Source organism: Scyliorhinus torazame, chromosome 4, assembly GCF_047496885.1.
Source record: "Scyliorhinus torazame isolate Kashiwa2021f chromosome 4, sScyTor2.1, whole genome shotgun sequence".
Lineage (NCBI taxonomy): Eukaryota > Metazoa > Chordata > Chondrichthyes > Carcharhiniformes > Scyliorhinidae > Scyliorhinus > Scyliorhinus torazame.
In genome coordinates, this window is record NC_092710.1 from 281,413,897 (window position 1) to 281,441,716 (window position 27,820).

General features: G+C 45.0%; 1 protein-coding gene across 4 annotated transcripts in view; it reads right to left on the reverse strand.

Moving 5' to 3' along the window:
* ascc3 (activating signal cointegrator 1 complex subunit 3) overlaps positions 1-27,820 on the reverse strand; it is an 813,859-nt gene that overhangs the window by 551,989 nt on the left and 234,050 nt on the right. For all 4 annotated transcript variants that reach the window (XM_072499844.1, XM_072499840.1, XM_072499842.1 and 1 more), the window contains exon 13: positions 4,558-4,629. In XM_072499844.1, the coding sequence (XP_072355945.1) occupies positions 4,558-4,629 (72 nt within the window). The remainder of the gene's footprint in view (positions 1-4,557; positions 4,630-27,820) is intronic.

Below are 27,820 nucleotides of genomic sequence, written 5' to 3' on the forward strand. Positions count from 1 at the left end.
AAAAGTTGAATATTTATATACAGATAATTAGTGAAACTTGTATCTTTTTGTTTTGTGAGCTACAAAATTAGAGATTCATTTTAGACATTTTACATTTATATATTACATATAAAAATATTTAAAATATATTAAAGTCTTCCTCTGTGCTATTTCACTCCAAATGTCCAAAATATTTATTTCACCATGAGTAATATTTACAATAGGAGAGATTATGATGTCAATTAATGGAGTGAAAGGACAAAAGTATAATGGCAGCAATGCCAACAAAGAGCAGCAAGTTACAATCCACTTGTGTTAGCAGTACAACCCGGGTAAATGTGAAATTATACACATCGGTGTGAAAAAAAGAAAGGAAGAGTACTATTTAAATGGTGATATATTGGGAGGTGCGAATATACAAAGGGATCTGGGTGTCCATGAAGACCAGTCAATCAGACTGGAGGGGTAGTTACAGCAAGCAATTAGGAAGTCAAATGGTATGTCGACCTTCATTGCAAGTGGATTTGAGTTCAGAAATAGGGACGTCTTTCTGCAGTTATACAGGGCCTTGGTGAAACCACACCTGAAGTATTGTATGCAGTTTTGGTCTCCCTACCTAAGAAAGGATATACTTGCCAGAGAGCGAGTGCAGCAGAGGTTCACTAAGCTGATACCGGGGCTGGTGGGCCTGTCCTATGAGGAGAGATTGGTTCGACTGAGCCAATATTCACCAGAATTGAGGGATGAGAGGAGATCTGATTAAAAAGTATGATTCTAACCGGACTAGATACAGGGAGGCTGGCAGGTGGGTTCCTGAGAATGCAGGCCCTCTGGAGGAGACTGCAAGGGCACTGAGGCAACTTCTGAAGAGTTTGCTTTGCTGAACAGATGTGACTGCTACTAAGCCATCCCGATGTAAGGAAAGGATGGCTAGTAGTTGCAGCTGTACATAAGACAGATCATCAGACATAGGAACAGAAGTAGGCCATTCAGCCCATCAAGTCTGATCCAAAATTCAATGAGACCATGACTGATCTGATATGATAATCTTCAACTCCACTTTCCCGCCTTTTCCCCATAATCCTGGATTCCCTTACTGATTAAAAATCTGTCTATCTTAGCCTTGAACATACTTAACAACCAGCCTCGACAACTATATGCGATGAACAATTCCACAGATTCCCTAACCTCAGAGAAGCAATTCCTCTTCATCTTTGTCTTAAACGGGAGCTCCCTTACTCAGAGATTATGTGTCCTGGTCCTAGGTTCTCCTGCAATGGTAAATTACTTCTTAGCATCTATCCTGTCAAACTCCTGGAGGGATCCATTAAGTCTCAATAAAGTCTCCTCCAGGCCCCAACCTACTCAACCTCTCCTAATAAGAAAATATCTCCTGCAATTCATAATATGGACAAATGTGTCATTTGAAACATGGAAGTCTGGCAATATCTGGTCTGAGAGAAACATGATAGGATACAGGAAAAGATCCCACAAAGGGTTAACAGCAGCTGCCAGGGAAGGATTGTAAAATGCAGATATCCTTGGTCAAGCAAACAAGACAAACAGGATTTTGAATGAAGCCAAAAACAATGGCTCACACCTTCATTGAAAGTAACTATCTTAGTTAGCAGCTGGGAAAGAAAGGATGAGATTCTAGGTGTGAAAATTTGCTAATACCAGGTAAATTAAAGAAAACTGGAGACTATCAGTCTATGAGAAACTTAATTCAAAGCCAAAATCAAAGTCAAAATTATGAGCTGAGGACACAATTGGAAAATAAAACTATAGAAATGACAGGAATTAAAAGTAACACCTCTTGAAGTCAAAGCATTTTGAACATCACAAAGGACACAATGTAATCAGATCTATGAGATGAGGTTATGTCAAAATGAATGTTTAGACTAAAGATACTTTTTACAATCAAAGAGAATCAAGAGTTACTTTGCAATAAGGTCATAAAAATTAGATAACTGAGAAATATATAAAAACCTGAAGAAAGGGGACAGCCGGCAGAGCCAGCTCTCATAACTCGGTACATGGGAAAGATAGGACACAGCAACCGAGCTCATCAGCGAATATATCTAAAGAAGACCAGATTTTAAAAAGAAGATTGATTGTCAAGTTGGGCCTGAAAGTCCCTTCAACCAACCAGAAGGATCCAGAAGCAAGATCTTTTTACATTTCTGTAAAGACAGTGATTGCATCTTTTAAAAAGAGAAAAAAAGATATAATAATAAAATAACTTAAAGTTTTTAACCTGAAACAGTGGTTATTAGCCTACTTTACTTACTTAGCAATGCAGGACCCAGGATATCAATGCTACTGAGGGGTAAGTAGGTAAAATTCTTCGGTGAAGGTATGGGTTATACCTGGGGATAACTTGAAAATATAGTTTGACCTGAATAGCACCCACTGAAGCTTGCATCGGAGTCGGGGAGTGAGAAGTCCTGTTCACCATTTAGAATATCGACCCTTGTTTTGGTATAGGGGGAATTCTAAGTGAACCTTCTCTGGACTGCCTCCAATACCAGTATATCTTTCCTTAGGTAAGGGGACCAAAATGTTCACAGTTATTCTAGATCTGGTCTAACTAATGCCTGTACAGTATTAGCAAGACTTCACTGTTTTTATACTCCATTTGCCTTCCCTATTACCTGCTGAACTAGCTTTTTATGATTTATGCATGAGGATCCCCAAATCTCTTTGTGCTGCAGCTTTCTATACGCTTTTGCCATTTAAATAATATTCAGCACCTTTATTCTTCCTACTGAAGTGTATAACTTCACATTTTCCTGCATCATATTCCAGCTGCCAAGTTTTTGCCCACTCTTAAAAATCCCTCTGTAGACTGCATTCTTTTTATTGACACTGATTATTTCTGGACTTTACAGAGCATGAAGTAGAAATCAGCAGTATGAATGGCAATGATCAAACTGCTCAGCAAAAAAATAAAAACACTTTAAAACAGATGGTACTTCAGCATAATCCTTTCATAAACTGTTATCTTCATCTCATTATATGCAAGGGCAGTTACATTACACGTCACTGTTGACGATAGGTTGATTTAACAATTCTCTAGTTCAGAACATTTTACTAGTCTGTTAACTTCATGCACCTCTCAGGGCTTAAAAAGTGCTTAGACAGTATAATTGTCACATATCCTAAATATGTCTGTAATAATACCAGACAAAATAGAACACAACAAAATAGTTTAAATTGTTGCCGGAACGTTTTTGCCCTCTGCTCTACCCATCTGTCATTAATTTTTAATATTACTTTAAAAATTCATGTTATGAATATAATTAAATATAACAATATGTACAAAAAACTGACCTATTCTACTGAAATCCATTTGGAACTGTTTTAATTATCAGTGTAAATTGTTGTCTAGAATCATATAATCATATTGGTGGGTCCTTGGCAGCAGGGATTAGAAGTTGGCTAAGAGATAGGAAACAGGTTGGGTATAGATGGGCATTTCTCAGACTGGAGACGAGTTGAAAGTGGTGGTCCCCACGGCTCCGTGTTGGGACCCTTGCTTTTTCTGATTTATATAAATAATTTAGAAGTGGGTGCTGAGGGCAAAATCTCTAAATTTGCAGATGATACTAAGCTAGGGAGAATAGTGAATTGTGAGGATGATGCTGAGCGAATTGAGAGGGTCACTGACAAGTTGGCCAAATGGGCAGACACCTGCCAGATGAACTTCAATGATGCTAAATGTGAGGTAATGCATTTTGATAGGTGAAACATGTGAAGACAATATAGACTCAATGGTACAACTTTGAGGGGAGTACAGGAGCAGAGGGACCTCGGCTTTCAAGTGCATAATTCTCTGAAGGTGGCTAGGCAAGTTAAAACGGTTGTTAAGAAGGCTTATAGCATCCTTGTGTTTATAAATAGAGGCATAGAATATAAAAGCAAGGAAGTGATGCTGCACCTCTCCAAATCATTGGTCAGACCACATTTTGTGTTCAGTTCTGGACAACTTATTTAAAGAAGGATGTTAAAGATCTGGAGAGAGTGCAGAGGAGATTTACTAGATTGATACCAGGAATGAGGAATTTTAGATAGAAGGAAAGATTGGAGAAATTGGGCTTGTTCTCATTAGAGCAAAGAAGATTAAGAGGCGACCTTATTGAGGTGTTCAAAATTATGAACAATTTTGCCAGGGTAAAGGAGGATATTCTATTTCCACAATTTGGTATGTCAGTGACTAGGGTCACAATTTCAAGATGGTCAGCAAAAGAGCTAGGAGTGAGATGAGGAGAAACTTCTTTACTCAGAGAGTTGTTGGGGTTGGGAATGCACTGCCCTGGAGAGTGGCGGAGGTGGATTCCATAGGAGGAAAGAGAGCTGGGTACATACTTGAAAGTGATGAATTTAGATGGCTATGGAGATAGGACTGGGGAATGGGACTAGCTAGGTTGCTCTTTTGGGAGCCGGTGCAGACACGATGGGCCGAAAGGCCTCCTTCTGTGCTGTAACTGCCTAACAAACAAACATGATGTTATGGCCTCAGAATCCTCTGTCATCTTAAGAATGCAAACTTGTGGAAAATTACAAAGTAAACTTTACCTGGTGCCCTTCCTTCAGTTGAATCAGAACCTTCTCGTAACATACTTCCTCCATATCACGCAGTTGCTGCATCTATTAAACAGGAAATATTATAGTTGAATGAAAGAGAAATGGTTGAAAAAATAATTTACTTTCATGTCTGTTTCAATTTTTTTCTACTCTTTATTTTCTACTCTGAGAAGGCTTTCATTAAAAACTACCACTTTAACCAAGATTTTAGTCACTCTGAGTACCTCCTCCTTTGTCCCCATCATCATTGTAGAAATAAGAGTTTTAAAAGTTCCTGGCGAGTGAAAGAAGAGCTGTGACACAGTTAATTTGAGCCTAACCAGCCAGACGAGAATCTGGCTAGACTGTGTGCAGCACTCGTTTTACACCCCACGTATTTAACTCTCTGAAGAAGTCAATGGAGAATCATGTTCTGTGGAGTGTTAAACAGGCATTCCACCTAATCCTGTCTCACCCATTGAGTTAATTACCCCCTGAAATTCAATGTTACTACATAATCAGCAGATCTGGTCTGCAAAACTGGCTCAGTGATAACACCCGCCTCAAAAGAAAGTTAGGGTGTGAACTCCAATCCAGAGCCTTGAGGACATAACTTAGACTGACACTTCATTCCAATAAGGGAGTTCTGCAATGTCAGAGATGCCTCTTCATAAAATCATCCTTTTGCGTAGTAAACACACATCTGCGCAAGTGCAGCAGCATTGACCAAATTAACTTAAAGAAAGATGATGAGGGCGGCATGTGGCGCAGTGGTTAGCACTGGGACCGCGGCGCTGAGGACCCGGGTTCGAATCCCGGCCCTGGGTCACTGTCCGTGTGGTGTTTGCACATTCTCCCCATGTCTGCGTGGGTTTCACCCCCACAACCCAAAGATGTGCAGGTTTGGTGGATTGGCTGAATGAAACACAGGTTCTAATTCAAGACAATTGCTAATTTTAGAACCACAAAAGTAGATTGATGGAAGACTATCAGGTAAAATGTTTGGATGTGTGGAGGGAAACTAAGTGGCAACAAAAAAGACGAGTTTCATGTTAAAAATTGATTTTAAGTGTTCTCATAAATATCCCAAGAGGGCTTGCTGTTTCATGATTCTGACTGAAGGTCTAAAAAGAAAAGCTGTCTGAAATAATAATGCCGCTGGCTTCTATTCAGGAATTCTCCCACTAACAGTGAAGGGACAAGGTTAATTCCATGCCAGTAATAATATCAAAATGCTACCAATTTGTAACACAAATTTCTGGGAATGGCAACCGTTTTCTTCTAACTGTTGGATGTATTCATAATATGAAAATGTGCTCATTTGCCAAATAATATATGTTAATATATTTTTTAATTGAATTGTAATCAACTATATATTCACAAAAAATATACTTATTTAAAGCCTTGAGGAATTTTGAGATGTATTAATAGGTATACAGCTTATAAGACCTTAAGACCATAAAACATAGGAGCAAAATCAGGCCACTTGGCCCATCGAGTCTGCTCCACCATTCAATCATGGCTGATATTTTTACATCCCCATTCTCCTGCCTTCTCCCCATAACCCCTGATCCACTTATTAATCAAGAAACTTTCGATCTCTGTCTTAAAGACACTCAGTGAATTGGCCTCCACAGCCATCTGCGGCAAAGAGTTCCACAGATTCACCATCCTCTGGCTGAAAAAATTCCTCCTCATCTCTGTTTTAAAGGATCGTCCCTTTAATCTGAGATGGTGTCCTCTGGTTCTAATTTTTCCTACAAGTGGAAATGTCTTCTCCACGTCCACTCTATCCAGGGCTCGCAGTATCTTGTACGTTTCAATAAGATCCCCTCTCACTCTTCTAAACTCCAACGAGTACAGACCCAGAGTCCTCAAACGTTCCTCATACGACAAGTTCTCCATTCCAGGGACCATTCTGGTGAACCTCCTCTGGACCTTTCCAAGGCCAGCACATCCTTCCTTAGATACGGGGCCCAAAACTGCTCACGATGCTCCAAATGGGGTCTAACCAGAGCCTTGTACAGCCTCAGAAGAACATCCCTGGTCTTGTATTCTAGCCCTCTTCACATGAATGCGAACATTGCATTTGCCTTCTTAACTGCCGACTGAACATGCATATTAACCTTAAGAGAATCGTGAACAAGGACTCCCAAGTCCCTTTGTGCTTCTGATTTCCGAAGCATTTCCCCATTTAGAAAATAGTCTATGCCTAGATTCCTCCTTCCAAAGTGCATAACCTCACACTTTTCCACATTGTATTTAATTTGCTCCTTCATTGCCCATTCTCCTAGCTTGTGTATTTCATTTGCCACTTCATTGCCCACTCTCCTAGCTTGTCCAAGACCTTCTGCAGCCCCCTTGCTTCCTCAATACTACCTGTTCCTCTACAGATCTTTATATCATCTGCAAACTTAGCCATCCTATCCATGCCAGGATCTTACCCTTAACACCATGGGCGTTTAACTTATTTAACAGTCTCCGTGTCAAATGCCTTCTGGAAATCTAAATAAATCACGTCCACTGATTCTCCTTTGTCTAACTTGCTTGTTACCTCCTCAAAGAACTCTAACAGATTTGTTAGACATGACCTTCCTTTAACAAAGCCGTGCTGACTCAGTCCTATTTTACCATGCACTGCCAAGTGTTTCGCGATCTCATCTTTAATAACAGACTCCAAAACCTTACCAATGACCAAAGTCAGGCTAACCGGCCTATAATTTCCCGTCTTCTGCCTCCCTCCCTTCTTAAACAGTGGTGTTACATTAGCCACCTTCCAGTCCTCTGGGACCCTTCCTGCCTCCAGCGATTCCTGAAAGATCACCACCAATGCCTGCACAATTTCCTCAGCTCTCTCTTTTAGGACCTTGGGGTGTAGTCCATCCGGTCCAGATGACTTATCCACCTTCAGACCTTTCAGTTTCCCCAGAACCTTCTCCTCAGTAATGGTCACTGCACTCACCTCTGCCCCCTGGTTCTCCGGCATCCCACTGGTGTCTTCCACCGTGAAGACTAATGCAAAGTAACTATTCAGTTCGTCTGCCATTTCTTTGTTTCCTATTATTACTTCAACAGCCACATTTTCTAGTGGTCCAATGTCTATTTTTGCCTCTCTCTGACCTTTTATATATTGAAAAAATCTCCTCCTATTTTCCTTTACATTACTAGCTAGCTTGCACTCGTACATCATCTTCCCCCTTATTGCTTTTTTAGTTGTCCTCTGCTCGCTTTTAAAGGCTTCCCAATCCTGTGGTTTCCCACTAATCCTCACCACTTTGTATGCTTTTTCCTTAGCCTTTATGCTGTCCTTGACATCCCTCGCCAGCCATGGGTGCCTTGTCCTCTCCTTAGCATGTTTCCTCCTCCTTGGGATGAATTTCTGTTGTGCCTCCCTAATAACCCCCCAAAACTCCTGCCATTGCTGTTCCACTGTCTTCCCTGCTAGGCTCCTTTTCCAATCAGCTCTGGCCAGCTCCTCCCTCATGTCTTTTAGTTATCCTTATTTAATTGTAATACTGTTACACCTGATTGCAGCTTCCCCCTCAAACTGCAGGGTAAATTCTATCATATTGATAGAATGTATTAGAGCGTACATTATTTTGGTTAACAAAAGTGCAATTTTTTCCCTATGCTAACATATTTGAGGAAACACTATTCAGAATGAAACTTTAAAATTTCAGGAAAACCAAATGAACATTAAGCATTCAAAAATCAGAAGCTGAAAATCTACCTATGTTGTAAAAGTACAAATTTGGGTGTACCGACGAGTTTCAAAAGCTCACTTAGAATAGTTACCGTCAAAGCTATAATAATGTTTTTTCTTTAAACATGCATTTTATTCAAACTTGTATCAAAGTAGGTTACAGCAAATAAACACCCCGGGAAACATTCTTCCCAACAATCGACTATACAGTTTGTACAGGTTTTCTCCCTTTTCACCACCCCCGCCCCCATGACGAACAGCTCCTCAAACATGGTCACAAATATCCCCCACCTTTTCTCGAACTCCCCTGCTGAGCCCCTTAACTCATACTTTATCTTCTCTAACCACAGGAAGTTGTACAGGTCACCCAACCATGCTGCTACCCCCAGTGGCGATGCCAACAGCCACTCCAGCAAAATTCATCGCCATGCAATCAGAGATGCGAAGGCCATGACATCGGCCTTCCTTCTCTCCACGAGCTCCGGCTTCTCTGAAACCCCAAATATCGCCACCAAAGGGTCCGGGTCCACTCCCTCCTCCACTATCCTTGCTAAAACCGCAAATACTCCTGTCCAGAATCATCCCAATTTTTCACAACCCCAAAACATGTGTGCATGATTCGCTGGCCCCTGCCCACACCTCTCACACTCATCTGCTACCCCCTGAAAGAACCCACTCATTCTCGCCCGAGTCATATGCACCCTGTGCACCACCTTGAACTGTATCAGACTCAACCTTGCACAAGAGAAGGTCCCGTTTACCCTTCGCAGTGCCTCACTCCATACTCCCCAATTGATCTCCATTCCAAACTCCGCTTCCCATTTCGCCTTGATCTTCACCACCCGCTCGCCTCCCTGCTCCCCCAGCCACTTATATATATCCCCAATTCTTCCCTCCCCTTCCACATCTGGAAGCAGCAGTTGCTCCAGCAGGGTGTATCCCGGCAATCTAGGGAACCCTTTCCAGACCTTTTGTGCAAAGTCCCGAACCTGTAGATACCGGAACTCACTACCCCTCGGCAGCTCTACCCTCTCCCTTAGCTCCTCCAGACTGGCGAATCATTCCTCCAAATACAAATCCCTCACCTTGACCAGCCCCACTTCCTCCATCTCCTGTCTCCACTGTCCATCTCCCCCCCCCCCCCCCCCCCCCCCCCCCCGCCCCCCGCTCAAACCCATGATTCTTGCACAGCGGCGTTAGCACCGACATCCCTTCCACCCTAAAATGCCTTCTCAGCTGAATTCATATCTTCACAGTGGACTGCACCACTGGGCTCCCTGAATACCTACTCGGAGCCATTGGCAATGCTGCCATCACCATAGCCTTCAAACTAGACCCCTTACAAGATTTCTCCTCCATCCTAACCCACTCTACCCCTTCTCCTTCCCACCACCGCCGCACCTTGTCCACATTCGCCGCCCAATAATAATGAAGCAAGTTTAGCAACGCCAACCCCTCCTGCTACCTCTGCCTCTGTAGCAGGGTCCTCCCCACACTCGGCACCTTCCCCGCCCATACAAAGTCAGAGATGATTGTGTCCACTTTCCGAAAAGAGGCCTTTGGTATAAAGATCGGGAGAGCCTGAAAGATAAACAAGAACCTCGGCAGAATATTCATTCTCACCACTTGGACCCTCCCCACCAACGTTAAGTGCAGTGCATCCCACCTCTTAAGATCCTCCCTGGCCTCCTCCACCAGCTTCGGTAAGTTCCACTTATGGAGCCCCGTCCATTCTGTCACTACCTGAATCCCCAAGTACCTAAACCTATCACTCGCTACCGTAAATGGCATCCCCCCCTAAATTAGCCCGCTGTGCCAGCTCATTCACCGGGAATACCTCGCTTTTCCCTACATTTAGCTTGTATCCCGAGAATCCTCCAAACCTCCCCACAGGTCCATAATCCTTCCCATACTCTCCAATGGATCATAAACATACAGCAGGTGGTCATCGGCAGAGAGCGACACCCGATGCTCCCTCTGTCCCCTCATTATCCCCTTCCACTCTGCCGACCCCCCGAGAGCCATTACCAACGGCTCTATGGCCAGCGCAAACAGCAGCGACGACAGCGGGCACCCCTGCCTCGTACCCCTGTGTAAGTCAAAGCTTCATGAGCTCATATCATTCATCCTCACCCTCGCTCTTGGCGCCACATACAGCAACTGCACCCATGCCACAAATCTCGGCCCAAATCCAAACCTTCCCAAAACTTCGAACAAGTACCGCCACTCCACCCGATCAAATGCTTTCTCCGCGTCCATGGACACCACCACCTCCGTTACCAGAGCTCTCGACAGATTCATCACCACATTCAACAGCCGTCTTATATTACTCACGAGCTGCCTGCCCTTCACAAAGCCTGTTTGATCTTCTGCAACTACCCCCGAGACGTAATCCTCCATCCACCCCGCCAACTTTGCCAATTCTTTCACATCCGTGTTCAATAGTGATATGGGTCTATATGACCTACATTCCACCGGATCCTTCCCTTTTTGGGGGATTAGTCTGATTACTGCCTGCTTCATCGTCTCCGGCAACTCCCCCTTCTCCAGTGCTTCATTAAACACCCCCAACAGATGTGGTGCCAGGGCCGCTGCAAATTCCTTATAAAATTCTGCCGGGTACCCATCCGGCCCAGGGGCCTTCCCCGACTTCATACGCCTGATACTATCCAGCACCTCCCTCAGCCCCAGGGGCTCCTCTAACGCCTGCCTCTTTGCTTCCTCCACCTGGGGAAATTCCACCTCGTCCAGAAACCACCCGATGTCCCCCTCCTCTCCTCCTGGGTCTGCCTCATAAAGTTCCTGGTAATACTCTCTAAATGCTTCATTTATCTTCCCTGGCTCTGACACGACATCCCCAGCCCAGATCTTCAATATTTCCCTGGACGCAGCCAGCCTCCGCAGCTGGTGCGCCAGCATGCGGCTCGCCTTCTCCCCATACTCGTATTGCACCCCTCTTGACCTACGCAGTTGCCCTACCGCCCTCCCCGTTGTCAGCCTGTCAAATTGCCCCTGCAACTTTTTCCTCCTCACCAATCCCTCCACAGTGGGCACCCTCGAATATACCCTGTTCACCTCCACTATCTCGCTCACTAGACGGTCATGTTCCGCCCTCCTTTCCTTATTCGCACAAACCGTAAATGAGATAATTTCTCCCCGGACCACTGCCTTCAGTGCTTCCCAAAAAATGCCCACCGACACCTCCCCATTCTGATTGAACTCCACATAATCCCTAATCGCCAAGCGCACCTTATCACTAAAATCTCCATCCGCCAACAATCCCGAGTCAAACCTCCACCCCGACCTTTGCTCTCGTCCCGTACTGAACCGAATATCCAGCCAGTGGGGTGCATGGTCTGAGATAACCATCCCCGCATACTCTGCCCGCTCCACCCCAACCAAAATCTCCCGACTCACTACAAAGTAATCTATCCTCAAATACACCTAATAGACGTGTGAAAAGGAATACTCCCTTCCCCCTGGGTTCTGAAAGCGCCATGGATCCACCATACCCATCCTCTCCATAAAGCCCCGCAGCTACCTTGCCAGTGGTACCCTACCCATCGGCCTGGGGCTCGATCTATCTACCCTCGGCTCCAAGACACTGTTAAAATCTCCTCTCATGATCAACTGGTACGTGGCCAAATCCAGGATTGCTGCCAGCAACCCACTCATAAAACCCACATCATCCCAATTTGGAGCATACACATTTACCAACACTACCGGTGCCCCTTCCAATACCCCCTCACAATCACATATCTCCCACCTGGATCCCTCACCTCCTTCGCACTCACAAATCCCATTTTTTTGCTCATTACAATCGCCACACCCCTCGATTTCGAATCAAACGCCGAGTGAAAAACCTGCCCAACCCACCCCTTCCTTAACCTAACCTGGTCCTTCACATGGTGGTGTGTCTGCTGCAAAAAGACCACCCCCGCTTTCAAGCTCCTGAGGTGCGCGAACACCTGCGACATTTTAACTGGCCCATTCAGTCCCCGGACGTTCCACGTTACCACCTTTACCGGAGGCTTGCGCCTCCAATCCCCTCTACCGTCCGTCATCTTCCCTACTTAACTCCTGCCCCTTTAATTCCACTCTGTACCTAGCCCATCCAAGATGGCCCCTTTCTTCGCCCTTGACCATGTCATCTCTCACCCCCTGCTGCGTCGCAACCCCCCCCCCCCCCGCCAGCTTTTCCCCTTCTTACCCCCCACTTCCCCTCCCCCCAGCCACCCCTTGTGGCCTTCTCCCCCACCACCCCACTTCCATTCACCAGCATAACCTGCTAGCACGGCTGCCCCTGCCCAAGGGCACATCCTAATGACCTCCTCCTCCCTCTTCCCCCCCCCCACTCCGCAGCTCAAAGAAGAAGGTTCCCTGCTGACCTTACCCTCCCCACCCAAACAAGGACTTCTCCTGAACTCCAGGAGGCCTTCTCCAAAAGTAATCAAACGGATGTTAAACACAAACAGTCCCATAAAACAGGAGGGGGGATGGGAACATCCATCCCCACATAAACTTTTCACCCCGACAACTCCTTACAATCTCAGCGTTGAACAGAAACTCTCCCCCCCCCCACACAAAAAAAAAGGTGAAAATCCCCCACCCACTTCAAACCTGTTTCCGACCATTACATAGTGCAAGCACCCACAGCGGTTCCCAGGCATTGCCCACTTAGTTCTCCCCCAGTTTATGCTCCTCAATGAAGTCTTCGGCCGCTTCTGGGGTCTCGAAATAATACTCCCGGCCTCCGAACGTCACCCATAATTTCGCCGGGTAGAGCACCCCAAACCTGTTCTGCCGCCGGTACAGCCTTGTTGAAACCTGCCCGCCGTTTTGCCAACTCGGCTCCGATGTCCTGATAAATCCGGACGTTATTTCCCTCCCAGTCACAGCTACACTTCTCCCTGGGTCACCGTAGAATTTTCTCTTTCTCCACAAATTTATGGAGCCTCACGATCACCGCCCGCAGTGGCACCCCAACTCTAGGCTTCTGCCTCAGAGGAAAGCTATAATAATTTTTAAAAGTTTAACATCTAAGAAAAAGTGAAGCCTCATAATGCATCCAAATAAATTTTAAAATGCTATGACGGTAGCTCGGATGAGTAAATTCTTTGGGGTAGAGGACAAGTGCGCTAGATGCGCGGGAGGACCAGCGAACCATGTTCACATGTTTTGGGCATGTCCTAAGCTTAGGGGGTACTGGGAGGGGTTTGCAGGGGTCATGTCCCGGGTGCTGAAAACAAGGGTGGTGACGAGTCCAGGGGTGGCAATTTTCAGGGTTTCGGAAGGCCCGGGAGTCCAGGGGGAGAAAGAGGCAGATGTTCTGGCCTTTGCTTCACTAATAGCCCGGCAGCGAAAACTGCTGGCATGGAGGGACTCAAAACCCCCGAAGACCAAACTATGGTTTTCGGACATGTCAAGTTTTCTGGGTATGGAAAAAATTAAAAGTTCACCTTGAGCGGATCTGTACTGGGGTTCGCCCGAAGGTGGCAACCATTCATCGACTTCACAGGAGAGTGAACGTCAGTGAGGGGGGAGGAAAAGGGGGGGGAGGGGGGGAGATTAGAATAGAGTAGGAGGGATAAATAGGCGGGTAGTGTCTAGGGGAGAGGAGGGGGCAGGTGCAGTATGGTTTGATTGAAGTATTGGTTTTATATTAATGTTTGCACATTTCTGTTATCTGTAACTGTTTACAATGCCAAAAAATACCTCAATAAAATTGTTTTTTTTTTCAATAAAAAAAATTTAAAATGCTTTTATGTTGAGGTGAAAAATAGAAAACCAATTTCGGTAAAAACTGAGCTGAATTGCTAAGTACGCCCATCAAGCAATGATTCTTTTCAACCATGCAAAGAAACCTCAACATTTTTCCAATTTGTTCTCTAGCCTGGTATTTGTTAAACCAGCTCAGGACCAGAGCAATTGATTCTTCTGTTCCCATGACTAGAGTCACAGCCAATACTGAATAATGGTAGGTGCTGTTGCTTTCTAGACCAGGCATTGTCAAATTCGGGGGCGCGACCCGCGGGTGGGTTAGGGTTAGCCATTGGATCTTGCTCAATATAAATTCACTGATAGAATTTTAAAGTGCTGCAGGAAGGGAGGTATTTGAAGTCAGCAGGAAAAGTTGCGATGGCTGTTAAAAATCATACAGGCATTATAAAGGTGTCATGTGAGGGTACCTTTAAGAATTGGATGTTTAAGCAATGTACCTTTAACAAATGCAGTGATGTCAGAGTGTGGGTGGAGCTTGGTTTTAGTTCAGCCATTTTGCAGTTTAGTTTCAGTTTGAAAAGAGCTTGGGTGTGTGTTTGCAATGAGCTGGATCTGCTGTGATCTCTGCCATGAAAGACTATCTCTGGATCATTTGGGTGATTTAAACTCATAATAGTAAAGCCTTTAACCTGATGTGTTTCTGTTTAAAGGTGTTAAGTTTCATGGATGTTGAAAGGAATAACTGAAGGATTATTTAGTGGTGTAATATTTTTGGGAGTATCTTTTAAGTAAGGGGTGTTAAGAGATCCAATGTTTATTTAAGAGGTTAAGTTGAGTTTATGGAATAAACATTGTTCTGTGTTTACGAACCCATGTGTCCATAATTGTAATCCCACCCCTGGAGAACAAGCCGTGTGCTCAGAAAAGCAACAATAGCATTAAAGGGGGAGGTTGGTAGAACTCCATGATACATTGAGGTTCTGAAAACACCTCACCCTCTGAAAACACCTCACCCATAACAATTGGGACCTCGAGGGGGATAAAAGTCTATCTACTGGATTGGCTTTTGTAAACTTAAAGACAGTGAAGGAGTGTTGCTTTTTCGGTATGGTATTTTAGTTTAAGTGGGGAGTGTGTTGTGGACAATGGCTCTTTCAGAGGCTCAGAGGTTTTTGGGGCTGGAGACTGTCACACGCAGTACCTTACGGATAGAGACTAAAAGCAGACTGTTGGGTCTGGCAAAAACACTGCAGTTAACATTTCCTGACAAAATGCGAAAAGATGAGGTAATTATGGCAGTGGTTAAGCATTTAAAGTTGCCCGAGATAGAGTTTGACTAATTGGAAATGGCAAAAATTCAGTTGCAAATTAAACAAATGGAACATGAGAAAGAATTAAAGCGGCTTGAATAGGAGAGGGAGAGAGAGGAAAAAGAGAGAGAAAGAGTGAGAGAGGAAAAAGAAAAGGAGAGAGAAGAAAGAATAGCCCTAGAAGAACAAAAAGAAAAGGAGATACAGATCAGGGAAAAAGATAAAGAGAGGGAGTTTGAACTTCAGAAAATGGCCATGAAACATGACAGTCAGTTAAAATTGGCAGATGTAAAGGGAAACGTACAGTTGGAGGATAGTGATGAGGGTAGTGAGAAAGAGCGTCATAGAACATAGAAAATATAGCACAGAACAGGCCCTTCGGCCCACGATGTTGTGTCGAACCTTTGTCCTAGATTTATCATAGATTATCATTGAATTTACAGTGCAGAAGGAGGCCATTCGGCCCTTTAAGTCTGCCCCGGCTCTTGGAAAGAGCACCCTACCCAAACTCAACACCTCCACCCAACACCAAGGGCAATTTGGACATTAAGGGCAATTTATCATTGGCCAATTCACCTAACCCGCACATCTGAAGGCTTGGTGGGAATCTATTTAAATATGTCCAAGCATTGCCACGGTTTGACGAGAAGGAAGTGGAAGCCTTCTTCATTTCATTTGAGAAGGTAGCTAAACAAATGAAATGGCCACAGGACATGTGGGTATTACTGATTCAAACAAAGCTGGTAGGTAGAGCTAGTGAAGTGTTTGCATCACTACCGGAGGAGGTATCTGGAACGTATGAGAAGGTGAAGAAATTAATCTTAAGTGCGTATGAGCTAGTGCCTGAAGCTTACAAAGGTTTAGAAATTTAAGGGAAGAATTTGGTCAAACATACATGGAGTTTGTAAGGCTCAAACAGAGTAATTTTGATAGGTGGATAAGGGCTTTGAAAATAGACCAAACATATGAAGCTCACAAAGAAATTATACTTTTGGAGGAGTTTAAAAATTCAATTCCTGCTGTAGTGAGAACTCATGTGGAAGAAGAGGGTTAAAACTGTGAGATTAGCAGCAGAAATGGCAGATGATTATGAATTAGTTCATAAATCAAAGATTGGTTGCCGACCTCAGTTTCAGCCGGTTAGGGATAGAAACTGGGGACATGAGAAATACTCGTGATCTGATGGGAGACAATAAAGAGAGTGTAATTCAGATTTAAAAAGAAATCCAGGAGGGTGGAAAAGAGACAAAAAGTTTTAAATGTTTTCACTGTAATAAACTAGGCCATGTAAAGTCACAGTGTTGGCGGTTGAAGAAAAGCACTGGGAAGGCTGATGTGGTAAAACAGGATAAGACAGTGGGATTTGTTAAGAGTGCTAAAGGAAAGCCCAAGGGAAACGAAGGAGGTGCAAACGACTGTACAGCCTGTTCAAGAAGCAATTGTGAAGAAGGTGCCAGATGTCTTTAAAGAATTTACTTGTGTGGGTAAAGTTTACTCATGTGTATCAGGAAGAGCAGGTAAAGAAGTCACAATTTTAAGAGATACAGGGGCTAGTCAATCTTTAATGGTAAGAGATGAGGAATTATGTAGTTTGGGAAGAATGTTGCCAGAAAATCATAGTATCATAGAATTTACAGTGCAGAAGGAGGCCATTCGGCCCATCGAGTCTGCACCGGCTCTTGGAAAGAGCACCCTACCCAAGGTCCACACCTCCACCCTATCCCCATAACCCAGTAACCCCATCCTACACGAAGGGCAATTTTGGACACTATGGGCAATTTAGCATGGCCAAACCACCTAACCCGCACATCTTTGGACTGTGGGAGGAAACCGGAGCACCCAGAGGAAACCCACGCACACACGGGGAGGATGTGCCGACTCCGCACAGACAGTGACCCAAGCCGGAATCGAACCTGGGACCCTGGAGCTGTGAAGCATTTGTGCTATCCACAATGCTACCGTGCTGCCCCTGAAAGGTGGTGATATGTGGAATTCAGGGTGAGGTAGCGTTCCATTATATAAGGTACGGCTGGAAAGTCCAGTGAAGAGTGATGAAGTGGTAGTAGAAGTAATAGATAAACTATCTTGTCCAGGAATACTGTTTATCTTGGGTAATGATATAGCTGGATCGCAGGTGGGAGTGATGCCTACTGTGGTTGATAAGCCAATGGAAAATCAGTCAACTGAAGTGTTGAAGGACGAATATCCTGGCATTTTTCCGGATTGTGTAGTAACAAGGTCACAAAGTCACAGGTTAAGACAAGAGGAGAAATCAAAGAGTGAAGATGAAGTTGAAGTGCAATTATCAGAAACAATTTTTGATCAGATGGTTGAATAAAAACAAGAACAGGTGAAGGATGAGGCGGATATATTTTGTTCCGGAAAATTGTCGGAGTTACAACAGAAAGATGTAGAAATAAAACAGATATATCAGAAAGCATATACGGAAGAGGAAACTGAGAGTATACCAGAGTGTTATTACCGTAAAAGTGATGTCTTGATGAGAAAATGGAGACCTGTACACATGCAGGCGGATGAAAGTGGGCAGAAGTTCATCAAGTAGTATTGCCGGTAGGGTATAGAAAGGAGGTGTTGCGAGTTCCACATGAGGTACCAGTGGGAGGTAATTTGGGAATAAGGAAAACTCAAGCTAAAATCCAAAAACATTTTTATTGGCCTGAACTACATAAAGATGTAGTTAAATTTTGTCAATCATGTCACACATGTCAACTGATAGGGAAATATCAAGCAGTATTGAAATCAGCACCCTTAATACCCATTCCAGCATTTGAGGAACCTTTTACAAGGGTCCTAATTGATTGTGTAGGACCGCTTCCTAAAACCAAAAGTGGGAATCAATATCTTTTGACTATAATGGATGTGTCTACTAGGTTTCCAGAGGCCATTCCAGTACATAATATTACAGCTAAAAGGATTGTGGAGGAGTTACTTAAATTCTTTGCTAGATATGGACTACCCACAGAAATTCAATCTGATCAAGGATCGGATTTTCCTTCAAAGTTATTCAAAGAAGTTATGGGTAGCTTAGGAATAAAACAATTTAAATCAACTGCGTACCATCCAGAATCGCAGGGAGTGTTAGAAAGGTGGCATCAGACATTAAAGACAATGTTGAGGGCGTATTGTCAAGATTATCCAGAGGATTGGGATAAAGGAATCCCATTCGTATTGTTTGCAATTAGGGTGCACCTAATGAGTCTACCAAATTTAGTCCTTTTGAACTAATTTCTGGTCATAAGAGGACCACTTAAATTGATTAAGGAAAAATTGGTGGGTGAGAAACTGGAAATTACACTATTGGATTATGTGTCAAATTTTAGGGAACAATTAAATAGAGCAGGTGAATTGGCTAGACAACATTTGAAAGTTGCACAAAATGTGATGAAACGGGTAGCGGACAAGAAATCCAAAGTTCTTAGTTTTGCCAGTGGGGATAACGTTTTAGTGTTGTTACCAGTGGTAGGGGAGCCTTTAAAAGCTAGGTTTTGTGGACGGTATCAGATTGAAAGGAAATTAAATGTGGTGAATTATGTGGTAAAAACACCAGATAGAAGGAAGACTCACCGAGTGTGTCATGTGAATATGCTTAAAAGGTACTTTGAAAGGGAAGGAGAGAAAAACGAAGTTTTAATGATTCTAACTCAACGCGACGAACCAAATCCAGATGACTGTGAATTTGACATACCTCAAATTAAATTGGAAAATGAGGATGTTCTTAAAAATTGGGATGAAGTGACGAACCAAATTCAGATGACTGTGAATTTGACATACCTCAAATTAAATTGGAAAATGAGGATGTTCTTAAAAATTGGGATGAATTTAGTTAAGTTACCTTCCAGAGGAAAAACAAACTGACCTGAAAGAGTTATTGATATCACATGGGCAAGTTTGTAGAGATAAATTGGGAAGTACTAAAATGGCTATACATGATGTAGATGTGGGAAATGCTGTTCCTATCAAACAACATCCATATAGACTTAATTCTCATGCCAGTAGGGTATAGAAAGGAGGTGTTGCGAGTTGCACATGAGGTACCAGTGGGAGGTAATTTAGGGATAAGGAAAACTCAAGCTAAAATCCAAAAACATTTTTATTGGCCTGAACTACATAAAGATGTAGTTAAATTTTGTCAACCATGTCACACATGTCAACTGATAGGGAAATATCAAGCAGTGATGAACCCAGCGCCCTTAATACCCATTCCAGCATTTGAGGAACCTTTTACAAGGGTCCTAATTGATTGTGTAGGACCGCTTCCTAAAACCAAAAGTGGGAATCAATATCTTTTGACTATAATGGATGTGTCTACTAGGTTTCCAGAGGCCATTCCAGTACGTAATATTACAGCTAAAAGGATTGTGGAGGAGTTACTTAAATTCTTTACTAGATATGGACTACCCACAGAAATTCAATCGGATCAAGGATCGAATTTTACTTCAAAGTTATTCAAAGAAGTTATGGATAGTTTAGGAATAAAACAATTTAAATCAACTGCGTACCATCCAGAATTGCAGGGAGCGTTAGAAAGGTGGCATCAGACATTAAAGATAATGTTGAGGGCGTATTGTCAAGATTATCCAGAGGATTGGGATAACGGAATCCCATTCGTATTGTTTGCAATTAGGGTGCACCTAATGAGTCTACCAAATTTAGTCCTTTTGAACTAATTTCTGGTCATAAGAGGACCACTTAAATTGATTAAGGACTATATTATTATGCCTGTTTGCGTGTGTTGTTTTTTATTGTGAAACGAAAAAGTATTTTTACTGTGTGCATTTCTTAGTGGATGGTGCTAACGTGAAAAATGAAACCATCTTGAAGTTGATGGGTTTTTTTTCTTGGGGGAAGGTGTCATGTGAGAGTACCTTTAAGAAATTGATGTTTAAGCAATGTACCTTTAAGAAATGCAGTGATGTCGGAGTGTGGGTGGAGCTTGGTTTTAGTTCAGCCATTTTGCAGTTTAGTTTCAGTTTAAGAGCTTGGGTGTGTGTCTGTGTTTGCAGTGAGCTGGATCTGCTGTGATCTCTACCATGAAAGACTATCTCTGGATCATTTGGGTGATTTAAACTCATAATAGTAAAGCCTTTAACCTGATGTGTTTCTGTTTAAAGGTGTTAAGTCTCATGGATGTTGAAAGGAATAACTGAAGGATTATTTAGTGTTGTAACATTTTCGGGGTTATCTTTGAAGTAAGGGGTGTTAAGAGATCCAATGTTTATTTAAGAGGTTAAGTTTAGTTCATGGAATAAACATTGTTTTGTGTTTAAAAAGCCAGGTGTCCATAATTGTAATCTCACCCCTGGAGAACAAGCCGTGTGCTCGGAAAAGCAACAATAGCATTAAAGGGGGAGGTTGGTTGAACTCCATGATACATTTTGGAGTTCTGAAAACACCCCTCCCATAACAATGGTAAGTAGATAAACAAAGAATGTTCTGGTAAATTTTAAAAAACAGCTTAAGCCACAATTGGAGAATGGTGCGTAACTCTGGATCCACATTTTAGGAGTCATCTAGAAATCATAGAATCCCTACAGTGCAGGAGGCTATTTGGGCCATCGAGTCTGCACTGACCTTCTGAAAGAGACTCTAACCCAGGCCCCCACTCTGCCCCTACAACCTTTAACCCCTCTGGACACTAAGGGTCAATTTACCATGGCCAATCCACCTAACCTACACATCTTCGGACTGCGGGGTGAACTGGAGCACCCGGAGGAAATCCATGCAGACACTGAACGTACAAACTTCACACAGTCACCCAAGGCTAGAATTTAACCCGGGTCCCTGGCGCTGTGAGGCAGCATTGCTAACCACGTGCCTCCACGATGACAAGATCTTCGCAATTAGCTTTGTCAAAATGGTACCGGGAATAAAAGACTTCAGTTATGTGGAGAGACTAGAGAAGCTGGGATATTTCTTAAGGGTAGAGAAGGTAGAGAAAGTACTGCCAGTAGAAGACTCAGCAACCAGAGGATGCAGATTTAAGGTACCTGGCAAACACAGCGAGTTTGTGTGATCTAGAATTCACTGCCTGAAAGGGTGGGAAGGCAAATTCAATAATACATTTCAAGAGAGAAATTAGATCAATATTTTAAGTAGAAAAAGCTGAAGTGCAATGTAGAAAGAACAGAGTGAGAGAGTAATTGAAAGGGTCTTTCAATGAGCCAGCGCGGAAATGATGAGTCACGTGACTTCCTTCTGTACCATTCTATGATACAAGCTTACTCTATTGGTCGACTCTTTTCTGTACTCAAAGCAATTACGATTGGGCAAACAATGCTGACATTACAAGCGACACTGAAAAAAACCCTAGCTATTACCCCTACAACATTACCCCCCTCTAGCCTTATTTCACCAAAATGTTTTTGTCTTGCCCAGATTCCAAAATTCTCCTTCGTAGCCTCCTATTTTCGTGACCTCCAGGAATCCAATTTTCCTTTAAAGGTTATTCCTCACTATGTCCTACTAAACAGTCACCTCCATCCTCAATTATATATTCTGGTTCCCTGATAGTGCAAATGCACATTTTCATCTTCATAACAGTAGAGGGTTGCTTCAATATACTTCATAACCTCTAACAAATTTGCACTTCCTCATTGAGGCACGATCAATTTGGCTGGAGACGAAGTTGAATTCAAACTGAGGCTTTATTCGTATCTGAAGTGTGTCCTCCTACAGCAGCTGACAAAATGGCTGCTAGCTGAAGGCCACGCATATTTATAACCCGGCTCCTGGGCGGAACTAGCATGCAGGGGCCCAGGTGAACCTGTAGTGCAGGTTTCACCGTACAAGCCTTAATATAGGAACACAGTGGTTTACCACATTCACCCACTGTTAAAATTAAGTCCGGCGGGGGGTGGTGGATAACTATATACAATTCGCAATCTTTAATATTTACAGAACAGTGAAAACAAAATGTCTCTGGTCATCCGGTGGGCCGGTCAAAGGTTCAGCCGGTCCGACGCCTTGATCGTCCTCTGGGATCGACGAAGTGGAGCCGGCGATGTTGGTGCTGTCGTGGTCGAAGTTGACTCCGGGAGCATGCCAAAATCCTCTTCATCAACGGGGGTGGGCAGGGGGAGGACGGACAGTCCTCGGGGGGGGGGGGGGTGATGGGGCGGCGGGGGGGGAGGGGAGGGTGGCGCCGGGATTGACAGGGGTAGTGTGGGGGCAGAACCTGCTGGTGCTAGGTCCCCGAGGGAGACTGGAGCAGGTGCACCCTTTCCACCAACGGGTCCGCCTTGTGGCGCCGCACATATTTACGGAGAAGCACGGTTCCCGGAGCTGTGAGCCAAGTTGGGAGTGATACCCCGGATGTGGACTTCCTGGGGAAGGCAAAAAGGCGTTCATGCGCTGTACTGTTAGTAGAAGTGGAAAGTAATGAGCGAATGGAATGTAGTGCACCAGGGAGGACTTCTTGCCATGCCGGGAGATTTCTGAACCGTAGGGCCAACTGGACGGCCCTCCATACCGTCCCATTCTCCCTGTCCGTTTCCCCGGGGGTTGTAGCTCGTCGTTCTGCTGGAGGCGATAGCTCATCACTCCTGAATGAGGATCCCCTGTCCCTGTGGACGTAGGCGGGGAAGCCGAACAGAGTGAAGATAGAATTAAGGGCTTTACTGACGGTGGCAGACGTCATGTCGGGGCATGGGATGGCGAAGGGAAAACGGGAGTATTCATCGATCACACTGAGGAAATACGTGTGTCGGTCGTAGGAGGGGAGGAGGCCTTTGAAATCCATGCTGAGGCGTTCAAAGGGGCGGGAGGCCTTCACCAGGTGCGTGCGGTCCGGCCGGTAGAAGTGCGGTTTGCACTCCGCACAGACCTGGCAGTCCTTGGTGATCGTCCTTACTTCCTCGACGGAGTAGGGCAAATTTCATGCCTTAATGAAGTGGTACAATCGAGTGACCCGTGGGTGACAAAGGCTGTCGTGCAGGGTCTGGAGTCGGTCTACCTGTGCGCTGGCACATGTACCTCGGGATAGGGCATCTGGGGGCTCGTTGAGTTTGCCAGGGCGATACTTAATCTCGTAGTTTTAAGTGGAGAGCTCGATTCTCCACCGCAAGATTTTGTCATTTTTGATCTTGCCCCGCTGTGTGTTGAACATTAAGGCTACCGACCGTTAGTCAGTGAGGAGAGTGAATCTCCTGCCGGCCAGGTAATGCCTCCAATGTCGCACAGCCTCAACGATAGCCTGGGCCTCCTTTTCGACGGATGGGTGACGAATTTCGGAGGCATGGAGGGTGCAGGAAAAGAATGTCACGGGCTTGCCTGCCTGGTTGAGAGTGGCGGCAAGGGCGACATCCGATGCGTCGCTTTCTACTGGGAAAGCAAGTGTTTTGTCTACTGCGTGCATTGTGGCCTTGGCAATATCAGCTCTGACCCGGGCGAAGACCTGTTGGGCCTCTGCCATCAGGGGAAATGAGTGGACTGTATGAGTGGGCGGGCCTTGTCCGCATAGTTTGGGACCCACTGAGCGTACTACGAGAAGAACCCCAGGCAGCGTTTGAGGGTCTTGGGGCAGTGGGGGAGGGGAAGCTCCATGAGGGGGCGCATGGTATCGGGCTCCTGAACTCCGTTCTGGACCACGTAGCCGAGGATGGCTAAGCGGTTTGTACGGAACACACACTTCTCCTTGTTGTACGTGAGGTTGAGGAGAGTGGCGGTGCGGAGAAATTTAGCGAGGTTGGCGTCGTGGTCCTGCTGATCATGGCCGCAGATGGTCACATTATCTAGGTACGGAAACGTGGCCCGCAAGCCGTACCGGTCCACCATTCGGTCCCTCTCCCTTTGGAAGACCGAAACCCCATTGGTGACGCCGAAGGGGACCCTAAGGATGTGATATAGCTGGCCGTCTGCCTCGAAGGCGGTGTATGACCGGTCCGATTTACGGATGGGGAGCTGGTGGTAAGCGGATTTCAGGTCCACCTAGACCCGGTACTGTGCAATCTGGTTAACCATGTCAGATATGCGTGGGAGGGGGTACACATCGAGCTGCGTGTACCTGTTGATGGTCTGGTTGTAGTCCACGACCATTCGATTTTTCTCCCCAGACTTCACCACTACCACTTGAGCTCTCCAGGGGATGTTGCTGGCCTCGATGACTCCCTCCTGAAGCAACCGCTGGACCTCGGACCTGATGAAGGCCTTATCCTGGGTGCTGTACCGTCTGCTCCTGGTGGCGACGGGTTTGCAATCTGGAGTTAGATTGGCAAAGAGGGAAGGAGGATCGACCTTTAGGGTCGCAAGGCCGCACACAGTGAGGGGTGGTAAGGGTCTGCCGAATTTAAGGGTCAGGCTCTGGAGGTTGCACTGAAAATCCAGGCCAAGGATAAGTGCAGCGCAGAGGTTAGGGAGGACGTAGAGGCGAAAACTGTGGAACTCTACACCTTGGACTGTGAGCGTGACCGTGCAGTACCCCCGGATCGCTACGCGATGGGATCCGGAGGCCAGGGAGATACTTTGATTGGTAGGGTGTACCTTAAGGGAGCAGCACTTTACCGTATTTGGATGTACAAAGGTCTCGGTGCTCCCGGAGTCCAGTCGGCAGGAAGTCACGTGGCCGTTGACTTTCACGCTAGTGGATAATTTGGTCAAAGTGTGTGGTCTGGACTGGTCGATTACCATGGATGCGAGTCGTGGTTGATCATCGGGTAGTGAGGCAGCCGCTGCGTCGGGGTTCTGAAACGGCGTTGGTCTCCGTGTGCTGCGGGGTGGACAAGATGGCGGCGCCCGGAGGTCCCAAGATGGCGGCGCCCATGCTCGCACATGACCTGGGGAGGAGGGGAGGATAGCGGCGCCCATTGTCCGTGACCGGGGGTGTGTGGGGGGGGCCGCTGAGCGGGCCTGGCACACTGCTGCGTAGTGGCCCTTCTTCCCACAGGCCTTACAAAGGGCAGTGTGGGCTGGGCAGCGTTGGTGCGGGGGTCTTTGTTGGCCGCAAAAATAGCATCGGGGCCCCCCGGAGATCACCAGTTGCGCGTAGTGCAGGCGTACTGGGTGGGTAGTTCCCCCGCTGGGCGGCTGCCTGTGGGGCCCATGAAGCGTAGGAGGAGTGGGCCGCGCAGTTGGGGGCATAGGACTGTACATTGCGCAGGGCGACCATCATGGAAAACGCTAGTGTTTTAGTCTCTGCCAGGTCGCGCGTGGCCCCTTCTAGGAGCCGCTGCCTGATAACATCAGACCCAATCCCAGTTACAAAAGCGTCCCTCAGGAGGAGATCTGAGTGCTCCTTAGCTGTAACGTCCTGGCAGTCACAGTCCCGAACTAGTGGGATCAGGGCCCTCCAGAAGTCCTCGATTGACTCACCAGGTAGTTGAGTACGCGTTGCGAGCGCATGTCTGGCGCAGAGTGTGTTCGTCTTCTGCTCATAACTCTCTTTTGAGTCGAGTCATAGCGTCAGCGTAATTGGGCGCATCCTGGATCAGCGGGAAGATTTGAGAGTTGAGCCTGGAGTACAAGATTTGAATCTTCTGAGCCTCTGGAACAGGGGTCGGCGCCGCGTTGATTATAGGCTTCAAAACAAGCTAGCCAGTGCTGAAAGTTCTTTATGGCGTCGCTTGCGTGTGGATCCAGCTGCAGTCTATCTGGTTTAATCTGGAGGTCCATCTTCTGAATCAGATACTAATAAATTGAGGCACGATCAATTTGGCTGGAGACGAAGTTGAATTCAAACTGAGGCTTTATTAGTGTCTGAAGTGTGGCCTCCTACAGCAGCTGACAAAATGGCTGCGAACTGAAGGCCACGCATATTTATAACCCGGCTCCTGGGCGGAGATAGCATGCAGGGGCCCAGGTGAACCTGTAGTGCAGGTTCTACCGTACAACCCTTAATCTAGGAACACAGTGGTTTACCACACTCATGTACTTTTCAGTCCTCTGATTTGAGCCTTCCTTACATCCTGCCCTCAAATCCCAGGTGGTAAATTTTCAGCTATATCAACCTTTAACTCCCTAGAATATGTCCCTTAAAACTTTTCTTTGACTTCAACTTTCAAAAGCCTTCCTAAATCATAGAATCCCTAACAGTGCAGGAGGCAATTCAGCCCATCAAGTCTGCACGACCCTGGCTACCTTTACACATATTATAAAATGAATAGGGACTGAAAATCAAAATGACTAACTGGATAAAACCATATTTAAAAACAAAGTGATGAAAATAATAAAATGTAGAAAATCAACTGATGGTAATTTACAGAGATGCAAACAGATAAGCATAAAGCATCAGCCAATGAAGACAATATTAAGAAAAGGCACCAAAAGCTTGGTCAAAGCAATGGGTTTTAAAATAAGAGTCAGAAAAGAGAAGGGGAGGTAGAGGGGAAGGAATGGTTCGGGGAAATGGTTACGAAGGTAAGGAAGGTTGAAGCCATGAAGGAATTTAAACACAAAGATGAGAATTGCAAATTGGAGGTGGCAGCTAACATCAGTAACATCAGTAAGAAGAGGCTCAGATGGATGAGTGGTGCAGGGTTGGATATGGGTTAAAGTGTCTTGGATGAGCTGAACTTTATGAAGGCTGAAGGAAGTGTGGCTGAGCTAGGGATTAGAGAGGCATTTATAGAAGTAGCCGGAATGTTCTTTGTCAAAGGAGAGGAACTGGGGTTAAAAGTTCAACTTCTGAATGGAATGCAGAGGGTTCAAGTAGTCCACTTCAGCCCAAGTCATTCATTAAAATGTTTATGGAACCAGCAGCCAGGTTATAGAGTTGGTGCTAGAGGCCAAAATGATGGTTTCAGTCTTGCTAATGTTTAACTGGAGAAAACTGTTGCTCATCCAAAACTGGCAGGAACACAAGCTGAATTAGAAATAGGAATTCTACAGAAATTTTATTTGAAGTAATTTATTTCATGAGTCAGAAATAACATGTGGGACCACACCTGCAGCCAATCAAATGTCTGCACACAGCATATGAAAAATAAACACCAATGGGAAGATTAATTGGATTTCCACCGCCAGATACAACAGCCTATCATCCATAAAGGAAAAAAGACACTGGGATATTGTTCAAGATATATGTGCCACACTTCCTTACTTCTACCATATAAATACACTTTTCATTGCAGGAAACACGTGTCAAATTATTTGAAAGTAAGCAAGGGCAGTCAGTTGTTACAATAAAATTTAAAATATTCAGAAAGAAGAAATGCTGGAGTTAAATTCACAAGGAGTTAAAGTCCCAATCAGCAACGAACTGAAGTGCAACTTGAGAGCAGATAATAACATTAGGATATTGTGTATATCATTTGTTTTGAGGTCATATTCAGTCATACTAAATCTATGAAATCACATTTAAGAAATTCACAACATGTTCATTATTTCTATTGGTGCATTATTTTTATTGGCATCAGCATTTGTCTGCATACAGGTACACCTGTTCATTTTTCAGGCTGAATGAACGTTCTCTCATCTAAGGCACTAAATCTCTCATTGGTGAAGATGGAATTTGTCAGCCAACTTGACCCTGCACTTTGGAGAATTAATATTGGTGCAAGCTATCAATTACTGGGGGGGGGGGGGGGGG